Source organism: Pseudopodoces humilis, chromosome 2 (genome assembly GCF_049639895.1).
Source record: "Pseudopodoces humilis isolate 2021_Gansu_Grassland_sample_001 chromosome 2, ASM4963989v1, whole genome shotgun sequence".
Classification (NCBI taxonomy): domain Eukaryota; kingdom Metazoa; phylum Chordata; class Aves; order Passeriformes; family Paridae; genus Pseudopodoces; species Pseudopodoces humilis.
This window is the reverse complement of record NC_142201.1, coordinates 68,932,825-68,950,203: the sequence shown is the minus strand read 5'-3', so window position 1 is coordinate 68,950,203 and position 17,379 is coordinate 68,932,825. Positions and strand designations below refer to the sequence as shown.

Genomic DNA, 17,379 nt, shown 5'->3' with positions numbered 1-17,379 from the left:
AATTAATTTCTCTTCACATTTGGTATGTCTACCAAACATTCACAATGTATTTTCCTTCAGAGCAACTAGATGTGGTCACATTTCCTTGTATATGACAAGTGTATGATGGTGTCTCCTTTTGAATACTGAAGTCATAGACAAGTAAATATTTCAGAAAAATTAGACTCACTTAACTACCCAAAATGCAGGGCAAGTGGGGAAAACACACTTGCTCAATTGTTGTTTCTGATAAACTGCATCCTGTGGTGTGTTTCATGTGCTTTTATTACTTACATAATTCCAGTTTCAGAAAACAAATATATTGCTTTTATAACTTCCCATTTTCATGGAATCATAAAAAAAAAATTCAGAGTTTATAGAAGATGGAAAAAATGTTTATTCTGGTCTACTTACGTTAATACAACCTTCTGGTTTTACACTACAGAAAAGATCTACATTCCTTTTTTCCTCAACTGAAAGATCAGATAGATCTTACTAAAATAAACCACTTGTTAAAAACATTTTACTTTGGCGATCTTCCTAAGCTACTAAAACAAAAGTTACCCCTTATAGAGGGCTTTTATACACCTCTTCCCCTCAAGAAATTTGAAAAGCCCCTTTTGCCACATTTTTACGAAATCATTCCTCGAAGTTTTAATGCAAATTAGTTGCTTCAGGAAAAAGTAAATACAAAGACTACATAACTGACCGATCTAAATATTCAAACGTTGTCTAGTAACGGGATCAGTTGTTCCCACTGACACAGCTAAAAATTCTGCTGCCAAGACTAGAGTCCAAATTCGTACTTCATTCTTTCCTTGTGCTTAGAACGTGCAAGATGAGTATATGCATGTGTGAGGGTAAAAAGAAAATGGAACACTTTACATAAATAAAATCATCCAAATAAGTAGTATGTCAACTAAATAATTCCCTGTGCTGTTGTAAATACTGCTTTGCAACTACGTAGCTTTGAGAATTTTTTCTGTGTTTCATATTTGACAACTTTTATGTTAGAGTCAAATTCCTATTTTGATGAAAATCTAAAACAAATTTGTCTAAATTAATTAGTATACTAAACAGTGCCACAAACCCAGTATTCTAAAGACCAAATATAAATATTCATCTTTTATTACCATATTGCAGCATATTACAGCTAGAAAAATGATGATGATGACAAATGCTTGAATCTTAGTGTCACGTTTATCACCAGAGTGTCTCCTGGTAAGAACTCCAACAGATGAGAGAACCTCCCCACTGTGGTTTAAGCTCCTACGCCAACTGCCTAACAAATACTTCTCCAAAATCTCCTGCGCTTGCAACAGAGCCGCCACAACAGAACAAGTGCCTCAACACTCCAGTGCATGGAGCATGGCAGATTCAGGTCATCGTGCCAGAGTGAAATGCAGTGGCTGAGACACAGCACATGTTCCTTCTTGCCAACTGTGCTACATGAGCAAGTCAGACAGCTGGATAAAGGAACGCCACAACACTGCTGTTTCCTCTGGGTTACCTTAGTCCTTTCCTTCTCTGCTGGTTTTTTTCCATCACCTCCTCATTTTGAAGTGGTTTTCCTGTAACTTTTCTTTCCTTGCTGTAATTCAATTCTCATTTTTTCCAGCATAGGTCCTTTGTATACTTTCCTGTGGAATGTTCTAACCTGATCATCAATTAATGTTTAAGTATTATAATTTGTGCTTCAGAGGAGACAACAATTAGAAGAAACAGGATTGCGTATATTATAGCCATTGCTGGCTGGCTGCAGACTCTGGCAAACATCGATTTACATTAAGTGCAGATTTCACAATCAGGTTTGAAACTTTATTGTAAACAAACAATTCCTGAAGCAGTAAGAAAGCCCACAAATGTACACCTCTCTCATTGTTAACTAGAAAATTTTCCTGCAATTGGGAGTTTTTTTAAAGACTCTCTGCTATGACACTCAAGGTAGGTGCACTTCAACCTTCCCTCAGCTGGGCACTTCCAGGGCCTGTTCCCTCTAAGATGCCTTTTCCTACACACGCTTGTTTGAACTCCAGTACCTCTGAAATATCTTCACCCTTGTGAAATGTGACTGAAATGGGGAAAAGGGTGCTCGCGACAGTGCCCCTCAAGAGGAGGCAGGAAGAAAAAGGACAATAGCCAGCCACCCAGCATGATTCCACATGTCTTAATCCCTTCAAAAACCAAACAAAAATTTGGACTCTAAGATAAGCAGAGGTTTTCATGCAGAACGCACTGTTACATCACCCAATCAACTTCTAACCACAAACTATGTATTTGATGTCAGTGCTGGGGGGCTGAAACAATCACTGAACATGTTCAGTGACAGACCCTTTATCCAAGATGATGAGCTAGCAGACAGAGAAGGGAATACATAGGCAAACACCCAAAACATGAAGATTTTGATGTCTAATGCTACAGCTTTTAGATTAAATATTGTTTTAAAATATCACCACACTTTTTCAGGTTGTGCCAACATCATCAACCACTTTCTAGAAGAAACACTGACAAGTACTACTACCATTACAACTTCCTTGTGTATGTCTGAGACTGACATCTTGGAAGCTTCTCATAGCTTTTAAGCTACAAATGTAATTTCCATCCTCTCTTTGCTTCAGCTACTCAAAGACTTGATGCCTTTTAACTGCTGGCAAGGGTTTCCTGGATTCTAGACAACAGAAGCAGAAGTCAGAAATACTAGATGCAATCTGCGAGTAGAGCAGCTAACTTCATTGCAGTTAGCCTAGGTTACTTTATCCTTCCTCAGCTATGCATAAAAATCCCAAATAGTTCAGCCAAGTAAGACTTTGATTACAGTTTTACTCAAGGATGAGGGTAAAGACCAAGCTCCACTTTTACTGCAAAGACTTAAAAAATAGTTTTAAAAAGTAGACCACACAATTTTAACCTCATCCATTTTGCAGCAAGAACAGGGGCTAAAGCAGTCAAGGGCAAAGGTATTCTCAGTGCTTTTCCACAATCTTCAGCCTTGTAATTAAGACTTACTACAGCACAAGGAAGCATGAATGGTGATATAGAGCAAAGAATTTTAAGGAAGCTGAAAAGCGATAGGACACTAGAACACATTACTGCAGAAGGAATTCTGTTAACACTGGTATGAACACTGGGGTATAGAGCAATGAACTAATGCAGCATATACAAACCAACACAGATAGGATGTCCTCTTGGAAGATCATCCCCAAAAGGTACCACAGAAAAACTAAACATACTGGTTATCACTCTTCACTGTACCCACACAACCTGCCCATACTGTAGAACATAATACATTGCTTTATAATATTTGGGTCTTGAACATCAAGGGTAAGATGCATAAATTATAAATATATATATATATCTGCATCAGCAGAAGCAAAACTTGAATTTGGGTTAGAAAAACAGAAGTCATGAAACACAGAACTCCAATGGAAGAGTTTCTTCAGTCTAGTTCTAGACTGCTCTGTTACAGATTATAAGCATACATGCATGCTAAGTTTGTATAGACACAAACTGTCTCTTGACAAAAACTGCCTATTATTGGTAATAAATAATCACAAGAAGACACAGAACGGTGTGAGAGTTCTTGTAAGACGCATGGGAAAAGGCAAGAAAAACTTGTAAGAATTCTTAGGTAGTTCTCTGGCACTTTATCAAAGTGGGTTGACACGAAGAAACGTTGCCAGGAAAAAAAAAATACTATTACTCAGCAATTATAATCCTCTTCTATTTTGTAAAACATATGCTTAAACATAAGTATTTGACTCTTGTTAGAATTAAAAATATCTGCCTCACCTCAACCACATGGATCTGAACAACACCACATTAGACAGCAAGTGCTCCTTCACACTATCTTTAGAGATATACTTTTAAGAACAGTCTTATATTAACTGCTGAAAAGCTTTTACAGCTCGTATCCTATGCTAGGTGTCCCATATCACAGTACTATTAAAGCTCATGGATCAGAACGGCGCAGCAAAAATCTCATGCCTGGAGTTTATCCACCTCAGCGCACATGACAGTGATTGGACAGATAATATTTAATTGCCATCAGAATTTCAGCTTTATGGATACAGACACTTTAGTTAGTAATAAGAAGATTTTTAGTTGAAAATGTTGTTTCAGGATTGACCTAAATCTCAGTGACATAACATCATGTCTAATAAACACACATACAGAATAATCTTGAACTATCTGCTTGTCCAGTCCAGACCTATGGTTTGTATGCAGTCCAGAAGCAGAGCAGTGAGGTCTCACACTTGACCCAAATCAAGAGGCCAGCACTGAATTTATGTTGACACAAAGGCCAGCGGCCAACTCGGGATGAAAAGATGTCAGCTACAATTGCAATAAAAGATTGCCCCAGCTCAGGCAACAATCATACTGATTCCTCAACAACCTTCAGAGAATGGAAACTCCTGAAACACATGGTACATGTCCTACAAATCTGGCCACATAGAGATGTCAGTATGACACCTGATAAATATAGAGCTGATAAATTTAAGAAGTCAGACTCTTCCAATTCCAAACTAAAAGATGTCATCTCCCATGTCAAAAAAACTCCATTATTCCAGTGACTAAACACCACTTGAGCAATCCCATCCAATGGGCTTACAGATATTCACTCAGAATTCTCACAGGCCACCTCTGAAACATCTGTTTGAGAGATTAAAGCCTCTTTGCAGCAAGATTTATGAAAACCATAAATCAGTTTCTAATAATATGAAATGTAAGCATTTCCCACTGTTTGATGTTGTGAGACATTATAACGGCAATTCAGCGAATTAACAAGAGTAGATGACAGAGTGTGTTCTTCCCCCTTATTCATTTCTTCCCTTCCCCCGTGGAAACAGATTTGGTAACAAGAACTTTCACATGGCCATGTAATAGGTGGAAGAGAGCACAAATGTGAGAACTTCTACTATGAACCATCAGCACATCTCTTCCATGACAAGCAGTAACTTCTACTGACTAAGGGATATTTCCTTCCTTAAATTCATCACTCGTCCATCAGCGAATCTACTGAGCTCCCTACCCTTCTTTAAAACAACCCAAGAGAGCCTTATCACATCCGTGCCTCTGCTGATGGCTCTAATTCATCACGAGAGAGAGTAATGAGAATGCAATCACAGGGAGAAGCCTCCTATGGGGACCTGGATCGATGCACACCAGTCAGATCACACGGACGGGATGGGATGCCCGCACTTCCCCGGGTAACCCGGGGAGCTCCCGCCCGCGGATCGGCGATTCCAGCCCCAGCTCAGGAGCGCAGCACTCCGAGGGACAGCAGGAAGGAGGGCGCTTCCAGAAACCGACCGTAACCACCACACGGCTGCAATGGGCAGCCCCGGACCGGAGGCGATGCCCCGGAGCGCTCTCCCCGCTTTGGGCACACTTTGGGGAAGGCTGTGCCCGGTCCCCCCTGCGCTCCAGCCCCATCCGGAGCCGGGACCCCGCGCCGCCGCCCGCCCAGCCCAACCCCCTCGGCGCCCGCATCCAGGTTGAGTCTCCCAAAGCCGATTAACCCCGCTCCGCTCCCGACCGCCACCCACGGCACCGCTCCCGCCCCGCGCCCCCGCCCGGCCTCCCCCGCCCCCCGCACTGCTGCCACCGCCCGCGTCCCCACCCCCGGGGAGCCGGCACAGCCCCGGCCCCTCGCTCACCATGGTACAGATGGAGGCGATTTTGGAGACTGTCATTAGGATTTCCATCCGCCCAGCGCCATCTTCCGCCCAATCACAGCGCCGAGCCGAGCGGAGCCGGGCCGGGCCGGGCGGGAGCAGGAGGGGAAGAGCAGGAGGGGAAGGGCAGGCAGGCAGGCAGGCGGGCAGGCAGGCGGTGGGGGCAGCCCCCCGCCCCCGCCCCCGCCGGCGCGGGGCCCCCGCGGCCGGGCGCGCAGCTCCCACCGCCGCCCCACAGCCCCGCTGCCGCCGCCCGCGCCCACCGGCTCCCAGCGATCCCGCCCCGCCCGGCCCGGCCCGGCCCCGCCTCCCGCCGGGTCAGCGCCCGGCCCCCGCCCCGCCCCGCCCCGCCCGGCGCCGCGGGAAGCGCGGAGGGAACCGGCGGGTCCGCAGGTGGCCCGAGAGTTCGTAGGGAGTCATCGAATCGTCAGGGATGGCAGAGCTCCCTCAGATCTTCAGTCCAACCGTGCACCCAGCACTGTGACCCCTAAACCACATCACCCAACGCCGGATGGAAACGCCTCTTAAAACACCTCCAGGGACAGCGACTCCACCGCCTCCCTGGGCAGCCTATTCCAATACCTGACCACAGAATCACGGGATGGGTCAGGTTGGAAGGGACCACAGTGCACCGGCCTCAGACATCTGGGAAAATAAAGCTGATGTGTAGAGTAGTCATACCAGGTAATTGAGGGACCTACTTGAGAAAGAGCTTAACCATGTTGTTTGTCTGCAGATTGTAAGAAATCTGGATGACTTGTTCAAGATGTTGGTACCTGCACTAAAGAAGCACACAGCTAGCCAAGATATTTGCCACCCTGTCTTTTTTCATACATAGGAAAAATCTAGTAGATCAAGATGCATTATTATTAAGAACAATGTCAATGCACACAAGGTCTTAATAAATACATCTATTCACTGTAAAAAGGTATTTTAATATCTATAACATTAAATCATTAAGATTTCTATGAGCTTCACAAGTAAATGCTCTTTAACAACTAAGTTAATGGAATAGTAAATTCTCCTTCAGCTGAAACATAAAAAATATTACTTTAGAAAGTATTAGAAACGAACTCTACTGCAACCTGAAATATCCTGAAATATCACATAAAATTATTTTATAAGATACCTGTCATCTAGAATTGTATATTTCAAAAGTATAGTAGCTGAGAAAATGAACACCTCTTGGATGACTACATTCTGAAACTGTTGCCACAGAAACCATGGGGGAGGACAGCATCAGGGGAATGAGAAAGAATAGAAACAAAAGTAGTGGATTGGCCATTTATGAGCAAGAAAGCAAGAATGGGTATTTAGCAGGATAGAAGTGTCAAACCTTCAGATATCCAGCAGTTCATCTACTGAAATACATCTGCTGCCAGAAACATCTCCAAAACAATTCCTTGCAGTATTAATCAGACTCACCACGACAGATACTCCTCTATCATCCAGAGTCGACCAAAATTCAAAACATGACCTGAAAAAAATAAGGCAGTGTGGTGTTTCCCTGAAGCAGAAAAGCATAAAAAGCAATTGCAGTGTTGCAGAAGCTGATACTGTTATCTGGGAGATAATTCAGTTTGGAACCAATTATGTGGCATCAAGTGGAACCGTACAGGCCAAAGAATACCGCAGGAAATTTTGAAAGGCACTCAGCTGGAAAGTCAGAGATTGCCTAGAAGTTTCTTCCTGCCCATAGATTAGAGAAAGAAGGTGAAATATACTCGTCATGAAATGCTCTTTCTGTCTCTAGTTCCAAGGCAAAAATTCAGTTATTTTGGAGTTATTTCAGTTATTATTGGATTACATTTCAAAAAGTGTGGAGAATGTCTGGCTGTGCTGGCCTGTATCTGGCAGGTGTGGGTAACCGTGGTTGGAGACTAAGCAGAGCGGCTGGGAAAATGCTAAATTAGTAACATACAGAGAGACTGTTTTTTTTCTGTGTAAACTAAGTTGCTGTGTTATAAGCAAACTGAACTCACGCCACATAGAATGAGGGGAAATACAGAAGCACTTTCTATACAATCAACCATTAAACTAGAGTAAAATATGTGGAAATGAATAGATTGAAAATCATCCCGTAATTGTCATCATCAAGCCCTTTGGGGCAAGTGGAATTATTCAAAAATTAAGTATATTCGGTGAGCTAAGGAAAGAAAGGGTGGGTAGACCAGGACTGTGCCTGTGTTTGTGTATGCTTGAGGCAACAGAGTTTTGAAAACAGAATGACTGTAATTCATATAGATCAGCATGGGAACTGACCTGGTCTGAGAAAAGACATCAGTCATGTCTTGTATTGCTGCCTGACCAAAGGCAACCAGAGCATCTTTGCCAACTGGCCAGCCAATCTGCTGAGGAAAACTTTAATAAGAAATAAGGAAGTTTCTTGATCACAAACCATGGACTTGGGGATAATTTTAGCCTGTCTGATATCTCCTGCAAGTATAACACATTAGGATGCAAGCAACCAAGGAGATTTCTGGAAGGCATCAAGGATAACTTCTTGATTGTGGCTGACCCACCCAGGAATGTTTTGAAGCTGGATCTGCTATTCATTACCAAGAAGGAACTAGGGATGTAGTGATCGATCCCTTGTTTATCAAAGCCTGGGTTATAGTGACTGAGGAATGGAGTACATGATCCTGTGCAGGCCGAGGAAGGAGAGGAGGAGATTATCAGCCCTGGATTTAGAGGATCAGGCGAGTTTATTCAGGAAACTAGTAGATGGGATGCCATGAACAGCAGCACTGAAGGGTAAAGTTACTGAGGAAAGCTAGCAGGAGAGTGCTGGGGTCCTAACAACGGGAAAAATAAATAGAGGTATTAGCATTTTCAGTACTGAGAAAGCAAAATTGATATGCTGTCAATATAGAGAGAGTAGCTAAATGAGAAATTAAATTCAGTCTGGGGTTATCGCAAGATCTGCATTGTTTGGTAAATTCATCCCCTTCAGATACATTCTATTTCAATATAAACTCAAGCAGAGTTACTTAAAAGTACAGTGAGCAGGTCACATCTGCAGGAATGAGGGGCTTAGTTGTCCAGAGCAGTGACTGGAAAGAAATTTAGAGTGGCCAGGGGCCAGTCTAATGCTACGGTATGAGCAAATAAGGGAATCCTTGCCTACATAACAAGGGGACTAGGGATGTGGCAAGTAGGAAGAGACATTATTTTCCCTTCAGATATGACATTGAACAGATTTTTGTAACAATACTGCACTAGCCTCTGGTGTCCTTGTTGTCAAAAGAGTGCTGAGAAATTATTTCAGGCAGGACAAAATTCTTTGTATGGAGAGACTTAAAGAGCACAATCTGCTTGACTTGTAAAAAAGACTGGAAGTGTCTACAGTGATCTTTAATCTTTCACAGTGAGAGGCATAACACGAAAAATATCTATAAACTGAAATGAAACAAATTTTAATTATAAATGGCACATGTTTTTTAACAGTGGAAGACAATAATGGTTGGAATATGCTGCCAAGAGAAATGGCACCTACAGTATCTCCTAAGGGCTTCACTAAAAAATGGATTCTTTTCTTACAGAGGTACATCAGTTTAACAGATAGAAAATCTGTCCTGAAAATCTCTCAGAGCACAAAGTTGTGGTTATTGCATAGCATTTGTATGACCACAACATCTAAGAATATGAGTCAGAGGCCACAGCATTTTGCCTCCTCAGTCAATATGTGAGACACTAAGAGGAAACCCCATTCTATCTTCTGAAGAACTTACATTCCAAATGTACAGAGACACAGAGGAGCAAAAAGAAAATATAACAAGGGTAAACTGCTGCTGCTTAACCTGTGCCTCTCCTTGTTTCATAATCTTGTGGTTTGGAAAGCAACCAGCTTACTCTAGGGAGTGTGGGTAGGTTGGCTTCAGAAACTCAAGAGTAGGCATGGTACAGGTGTGTTTGTGCCTGTATCATCCGTGACTATAGATGGTTTCGCTGAATCTGGGGAATATCAGGTTTTCATTAATATTGCTCGATGACAGAATTGGTCCCACAAGTCTATTTAACCCTCCCCTAACCAGTCAAACCACCAGCTGGTCAGACTGTTGATGCATTACCTGCATGCAGACACACCATACCTGTTGTTACACTAGTGTTCAGAGAGACTGCAAGTGATTGCAGTCCTACTATAACAGGATAATTCAGGTAGGACAGGACCTCTGGAGGTCTTCAGTCCAACCTTTTGCTCCCAGCAGAGTCAGCTCTGAGGCCAGAGCAGGTTGTTTTGTGTATATGGCAGCTAGGGACATGGGCTAGTGTAGATTTGGCGGTGCCGGGTAAACACTTGGATTTGATTTTAAGGGTCTTTTTCCAGCCTAAATGGTTCCATGATTCTGCACACCTCCACTTGTTCTGGAAATTCTTAAATTTGGGTCCAGACATAATAGTGGGGGTGGAGGGGAGGCGGTTTTGTCCTTGTAAGAAAGCCATCTGAATTCACCATCTGTATTTTTATTGACACATATCCCAATGTCATCCACCATTCTCATGACAGATTAACCAGCCTTGCTATGGAAATGCATCTTACTTTGTGAACAATGCATGTTCCAGGATTTGTGCTATAAGGCAGTAGAGAGTAAGACATAAAGGAAATTTTCCCCATCTCATATCTCATAATTGCAAGAAAACTTGGTGCTGTATAAATTATACAGGACTGTAATCTTAACACATTATGAAAATTGAAATTGGATCCTTCTGGGGAACTGAACAGACAACAGGAAATGTATTTCAAAAATAATGTAATCAAACCATCTTGTACTGACTGACAGATAGTGAAATGTCTGTATTAGTAAATTATTTTTGTAAATTACACTGAAGGTACATTTTCAGAAAATACAACTATTTTCATAACAGCTGTACATGCTCTCTGGCAGCCATTACGGGGGTGGTGGTAAACTACCTGGATATGGGAGGATCTGAGCAAGTAGTTAGACAAGTGATGCATTTTATTCATAGGTTCAAAAGCATGAGTTGTCTTAGTTGTAATCATAAGCAATATATGAACAAAGTATTAGCACAGAAAAGCATATAAACTGTACAGATTATGATGTACAATTATACATAAATATTACTTTATTTCTTAGCATTTTTATCAATAAATCTCATAATATTTTACAAACAGATGTGAGACATGATCATTTTTAGACCAAATCTGTTAAGAAAATAGATTAGGCAAGAGTTCTCTGACAGGGTAAAATTTGCTCATGGTGACTTTTCCCTTACATTCATTTTAGAAGATCAAAGATTTCCTCAGTAGAGGTGTTGAGTTTTGTTGGTTTTTTGTTGTTTTGGTGGGTTTGGTTTGTTTTATTTTTTTTCTTTATAAGCGGAGGGTAATATTTGTTTCTTGCTGAGTTCACACATGTAGATATTTTGATACTTTGATTTTCACAGCTCAGCTGATACTGGGCGTCTTGCCATATATGTATAGCTGGCAAACAATTAATCTGCTCTACAAAGGTTAACCAGCATCTGAAAAGTTAAAAGGGAAAATAAAAAATATGATGCCACTAAATTGAATAAAAAATTCTACAAATACAAAATATGTATCAGTTAAGAGAGATTTCCAAAGGACTGTAAAATGTAAGAATTTAGTTGTGTTGAAAATAACAATAGATTTCTAAACTGTTATCACTGAGTCTTTAGACTTCTAAAAGAATGTGGACTTCTAACTGGAAATAAAGTTACAATTTGTAGAATATGATCAATTAATAAATGGTAACTCTTTTGAAAGATGTTACTGCAAGAGAGGTGTGCAAAGATTGGGTCTCAGTTATCTTGATATAAAAGGACACAGACAAAAATAGTAACTGTGTGCTTTTTTACACTGTTCTGAACAGAATCTTTTGAATAAATAGGGCCACAAGTATATTTAAAAAGAAGGGGGAGGGTAATATTGTAATGAAGTGCTTTCAATAATGGAAACTTTTTTTTAAATAATGGCTTTGATCCTTGATCCAGGCACTCGAAATGCCACTGTTTCAGTAACTCCAGTTTCTCCTTAGTCTGGAACTTTGGGAGTCAGTGACAGTGTCTAACACTAACTTGGAATATCCATTATTAGAGGTAAGAAGTACAAGATGCTTCCTCAATCTCTGTGTTCTCTACCAGCATACCAAGCAACACTTCCCGTTGCAGTCAGCAAGGTTTTATTTTTGTGATCTGCGCAGCAGCTTCCCAAAAGAAAGATTAGCTGTCATGGAATAACAACAGTGACGCACCATCTGACAACAGGCAGCCTCCAGGTGAAGAGTTTGTATCATTACAGTCTTCCCCCACTAATCAGCTCCCTACAGCACCAAGATACAAGGGAGGCTAAGGAGAAATATGTAAACCAGCAAGGAGATAGATATGCAATAGAAAAAAATATCCAAAAAGAGGTAGGAAAAAAATACTGAAAACTGTTTTGTGCAGATAATAAATTTGTTAAAGAGCATTTACCATTCCTAGCCTGTGTCTTTCATGACACTAACGGGTGGTGAATTATTTTTGTTTTAATTGAAACAGTCACAGCAATATTTTGTGCTTCCGCTGATCTAAAGCTATTGTTTAAGACCTTGTTGCAATCAGTTCTCAAACAATGCTCTCTTTGTCAGCAGTACAGAAGTAGAATGATTTTGATTTCTTCTCTTGCAAGATTGATACTCTGGAGAACCCACAGTTCCCCTCTGTACTTGCAGATGGTCAGTTAAATACTCCCATCTGGTTACACTTGTTTTTTTCTGGTTATACTTAGTTTTTTCTAAAAAACAAAGCTAAATAAAACCCCACAAACAAACAAACAAACAAAAAAGGGAGAAAAACAAACAAAGAAAAAATCCAAACCCAACAACAAACTACAAGTTATTGCATGAGCAGCAGAACTAATAACACTCCATTTCATACAGTTTGTGCCCTGTGTCTTTATACTGCAGTAATCCAAGCATCACTTCTTTGTCCCGTATGGTCTCATTTCCTCCTTCCATTTCCCCTGCAATTTCGCAATTTCATTTCCTTCTCTCTCCCTGCAGCACTTACTGCCATTTTCCCTGTGGGAATTTTTCCTTGTTTTGTCCCTTCACTTGCCTCTCTCCCTTGGATAAGTTGCAGCTACCTTGGAGCAGCCCATATGCTGATTAGTTCACATTGCTATTTTGCATATTCCGTGAAGGACTCCACAGCATTTCACAAATATTAATTAATTGATCCTTAACAATAACCCTGCTCCATATATATGTGCTATTATTCCAATTACATAGATGGGAAAGTTGGTCTAGTTTATTCTTGGTTGGTCAAAGTTTGGTCGAGTTTATCCTTTGCTAATTCTCTGTTTCACTTCTCCTTGATTGACCATTAATTTGTTCTTTTCTGGCTGCAGTTTTTGTTCAGAGCAGCTATTGTTGTCTCATTGACAGGAGTTGTCAGAGTGTAGCCAACTCTCATTATTTTATTGCAAGCCTTGTGATATTTGATAGCTCCCTTGCAACCACAGTTCCTGGGATCAGGTGATCAGGATTACTTGAGAAATTCACCTTATTATAACAAGATTATGGCTCAATCAGCTAGAAAGCTGGAAAATGATGGCAGGACTCAAAATGTTCAAAACAGGGTGAAAATAAATGTACATGTACTTTTTAAAAATACAACTATTTTAAGGCATTTGTACCTTGTGATGTCAAAGGCTCTGTCTCAGGTTCATCATTTAAGATACTGGTATGTGTAAGACTGCAGAAGCTACAGACCATTTCCCACTTTGAATAGGAGGCAGAAAGCAAATCATTCCATGAAGGCCAACATTTTCTGACCACAGATCCAAACTCTGCTAAAGCACCTAGGAAAGAACACATAAGTGGAATTATAAACACATGGGAAGTGCTCTAATGCACTAATAACAGTGATAGATAACAGTGTGCTTTTTACCCCTGTAGTTTCTGGATGTGATCCTTCCTTTTCTCTCAAGAAGATACTGTGCAAGCAGGATAGGAGTTTCTTTTGGCATCCAGAAGATATTTAAATCTAGAGTCAAGACAATAATGTTTACTGAAAGATTGTTACAATGAGTTTGCAATAATTCTGGTTACTTCATGCATTATTAAAAAGAGCATTTTGTAGCATTATTAAAATAGTAAACATTCTACTTTGTCTTTAGGCATTCTTACAGAAGAACAAATTTAATCTGGCATAATTCTCCTTCTGGAAGAGAAATTTAAATTTATGCTTACTGGAGTTCAGCTAACACTAAACAGAAAACATTCCTTTACCTGAAATGAAACTAGCAACATTTTTTATAGACCTTTCCTGCCAGCAATGTTCTTTGCCATTTCATCAGTAACTAAAAACAATTATGTTAGTAGCTGTGATCTGAACAATTAATGAGAAATGCAAATGGATACTTCAGATCCAATTTGCTAATAGAATGCTATATTTATAGACTAGACAATGATTCCACCCACATTTTTGCTTTGTGCTGTTACATCCATCAGACCTTTTTAAACTTTTTATTTTGTTGATGATTGTGATCATCCTCAGTAACAGCAGAAAGTATCTCAGAAGCAATGGGTGTACAGTAAGCAAGCTAACAGGCACAGTTTTGTATAAACTGGACACTCATAATCAAGAGAGGTGTGTGGGAATGGGAGCAAATGCATAGAGCCTACTAAATGTGCGGAGGCTTTGAGAACATGGGGTATTTAGTCTGGTAAAATGAAAGTGTAAAGGAGATATTCTGTGCAAATAATTACAGGAAAAGAGCAAGCATTGTTCTTCCAACTAGAAGTTGGAATCAAGACATAATCAGACATAAACAAAGGAAGAGAAAATAGCATATTAATCATTAAGTCAATTCTTAAGCTGTAGTTAGTGACTCCCAAGAGGGCTAGCAAAGGGCTCAAGGTTGGATTGTGAAAGATTGGAATTTTATAACTATATTAGAATATTAATTCTATACTTATATTCCATACATTATTGAAAAAAAATCCCCACAAAAATCCCCACACTATGCAGATTTGCTACTGGCAGCTGCTGAGTTCCTCCATGACAAAGGAGCAAAATTATCTGTAATTATCAGTTGTATCAGTGTAGGAGTGGCTAATCACTTTTAGCCAAAACAAAAATGTACACTGAAGCTGATGGTGACAATATAAGGAGTTGCTTGTTCCTGGGTAACTGGTTTGGACCCAGGACAGGTTACAGAGAGACAAATATGTGGTAACACAGGAAGTATGAGAAAACACTGAATGATTATACCAGTTGAATAACTGAATAATGGATACATTGAATAGTAAAACCAGTTGATTGAGAAGTTGCTCTGTTAGTAAGGAAAGAAAGGGACCTTAATTGCTTTTGAAATGAAGTCTGATAAATCTGAAGTTTGATAAATGTCTTATATTATTTGGTACTAGTAAGAAGATGGTCACAGTTACAAAACAGATTCCTTGGAAGCTCCTAATGATTTCTGTATGGGTAGAGTACCATGTTAATCAAATAAGCAGCTGAATGACAGAACTTGTTCAGTATTTCAGATTTCATGGTGTAGTCTCGATAATGATAGAAAAAAGGCCACTTGTTTCACTCTGGTGTCAATCCACCTGCATCAAGGAACATTTTGAATTGGCAACAAATTTTTAAGTACCATAAGTGTAATGAAAACTTCCACCCATGTGTGACATGCTGAGCCCAGTCACAATTCTTGGTCTATAGAGTTTTTGCCTTTACATTTCTCTCAAAGGCAGGCTGTCGTTTCTCCCATTCTTTTCCCCATGATATGCCTCACCGGCAATGCAGCTCAATACAGCCACCTGCACTGGCACTTCTGCAATTCCACAAAGAGTCCTTTGAAGATGTTTGTCTGCACTGTCATTTTTTGGAAGGGGATTGGTTGATTAGACCAATTGTTGATTAGACACTAATTTGATTGATTTTTAACTCACATGGAACTAGGCTCAAGTTTGTATTTACAGAAGGGGTTTTGTGGATAAAGAGATGAACAAACTACAGAAATAAAAAGGTTGGTTGTTAGGGCTAGAATCACGGGGGAGCTGAAGAGACCATAAAAGGGGACAGAAGCATGACTCTGAGATGCCATATAACACGCTCCTTTTGGAAAGAGTGAACAATGGACTAACTGGGTCACTTGAGGAGATGACACAGATTATTTTGGTTGGTAACTTTCTGATTAAAATCACAGTATAGATGCTGCACTTCTCTGGATGGGGTAACCAATCAACTTCACAATCTTGATTTTCAATTTAGGATCTTGGTTTTGCAATCTTATTACAAAAGGAACTGCAGATTTTAATCCTCTTTAACATCTATTCTCAGTTATTTCTGTTAAAACTTTACTCCAGTCCTAATCAGCTATCTTTTTTTTCTTTTCATGTAATGAATGCATTTTGTGAGACACAGGAAACCTACACCCTAGTGAAGGGGAATATTTTTCATTTTTCACCTCAAAGCCCTTTACAAACTCTCATTAATTTAAATTCCTTCCACACACCTGCTGAATAACCCAACACAAATGGAATGTCACACTCAAGATCTCTGTGTGTATCACTTGGTCTGCTAAGTGTAGGAGCAAGCCAGATCCCACTGTGCATTAAAATTTCAGTGAAGGATTCCTGGCAACCCCATGTGCAAAATCATCACAGCACATTTATTCTTTACAGAGAGCCATCATCCACACAGATGCTGCAGAGAAATGTCAGAAGCAAAATAGGGCTCTCCCAGAAAAGATACCAGGATCCTGACTGTGGGAGCTTGGGGACTGAAAATGGTTGGGGTTTGGCATGGTTCTTTCCACTCTGAATAACACAGTGATGTTTATCTGCTCTCCACTCCTCTGACTTCTAATGAGCCCTCCCTTTCAAGCTCCCTTTCCCAGCAACTTTTGAATTGGCTCTCACTGAAGCTGTTTTCCCTGTCTTGCTCTACCTCTAAGCCAGGCAAAGTGGGAGGGAAACAGTTTACCATGATGTAGAAAGATTTTTGGACTACATCAATGGGTGGAGCACCAGCCTGGGACCTTCATGGTGTTTTGGATCTTTGCGTTAAGCTGTGCATTGCTACCTGCGTTCACCTATCTTGAGTACCTGGTGTTTCTGGAGCAGAACCAGATGTGGTGCTTGCCTACAGCCTAGAAGAAATTGGAGTATGGATACTACAACTTGTGGTTTGATCAGGGAAAAGCAGTTTAGGCTGGGTTTTTGAGAAGGCAGGGCAGTAAGGGGAGCACATGCAGACTGGAATGTAGAGCTGCAGGTCTCCCCCACGTCTGCTTGGCTGCTAGCTTGTTTCCACACCAGAACTCCCCCCACAAATTGTGCACCTTTTTCTGCTGGAGACAGCCATTTTTAAGAAATCTTCTTGTGTACGACATGCAAAGGCTTTGCAGTCTTTAACTGCTCATCAGGTCTCAGTTCTGGGAAACCATGTATCAAATGTTGGTGGATAGCATGGAGTTCTGGATCAGACTCAGCATCCCTAGGGAGTGATTCAATAGAGACAAACTGTGAAACATGATTGTTTCTTTGAAATGTGGAGCTAAAGAAGGATTCTGGGAATGTGCTAATCAAGGTAAATTTATGAATAGAAACATTACAGAAATTTTGAATCAACCTGCCATGCAATTTATCCAGGAAAAAATATGTAGCAAATTCTGAATGTGTTACTTGGCCACAAAAAGAGCAGAGCTCAAATAAGTTCCCAGTTACTGCTCCCTTATGAATGACACTTTCCA

At 40.6% G+C, this 17,379-nt stretch overlaps 1 protein-coding gene across 1 annotated transcript in view; it reads right to left on the bottom strand.

Moving 5' to 3' along the window:
* USP12 (ubiquitin specific peptidase 12) overlaps positions 1 to 5,829 on the bottom strand; it is a 31,288-nt gene extending 25,459 nt beyond the window's left edge. The window contains exon 1 of the mRNA XM_005516277.3: positions 5,637 to 5,829. Within this exon, the coding sequence (XP_005516334.2) occupies positions 5,637 to 5,684 (48 nt within the window). The 5' untranslated portion in view covers positions 5,685 to 5,829. The remainder of the gene's footprint in view (positions 1 to 5,636) is intronic.
* Between the last annotated feature and the right edge of the window lie 11,550 nt (positions 5,830 to 17,379).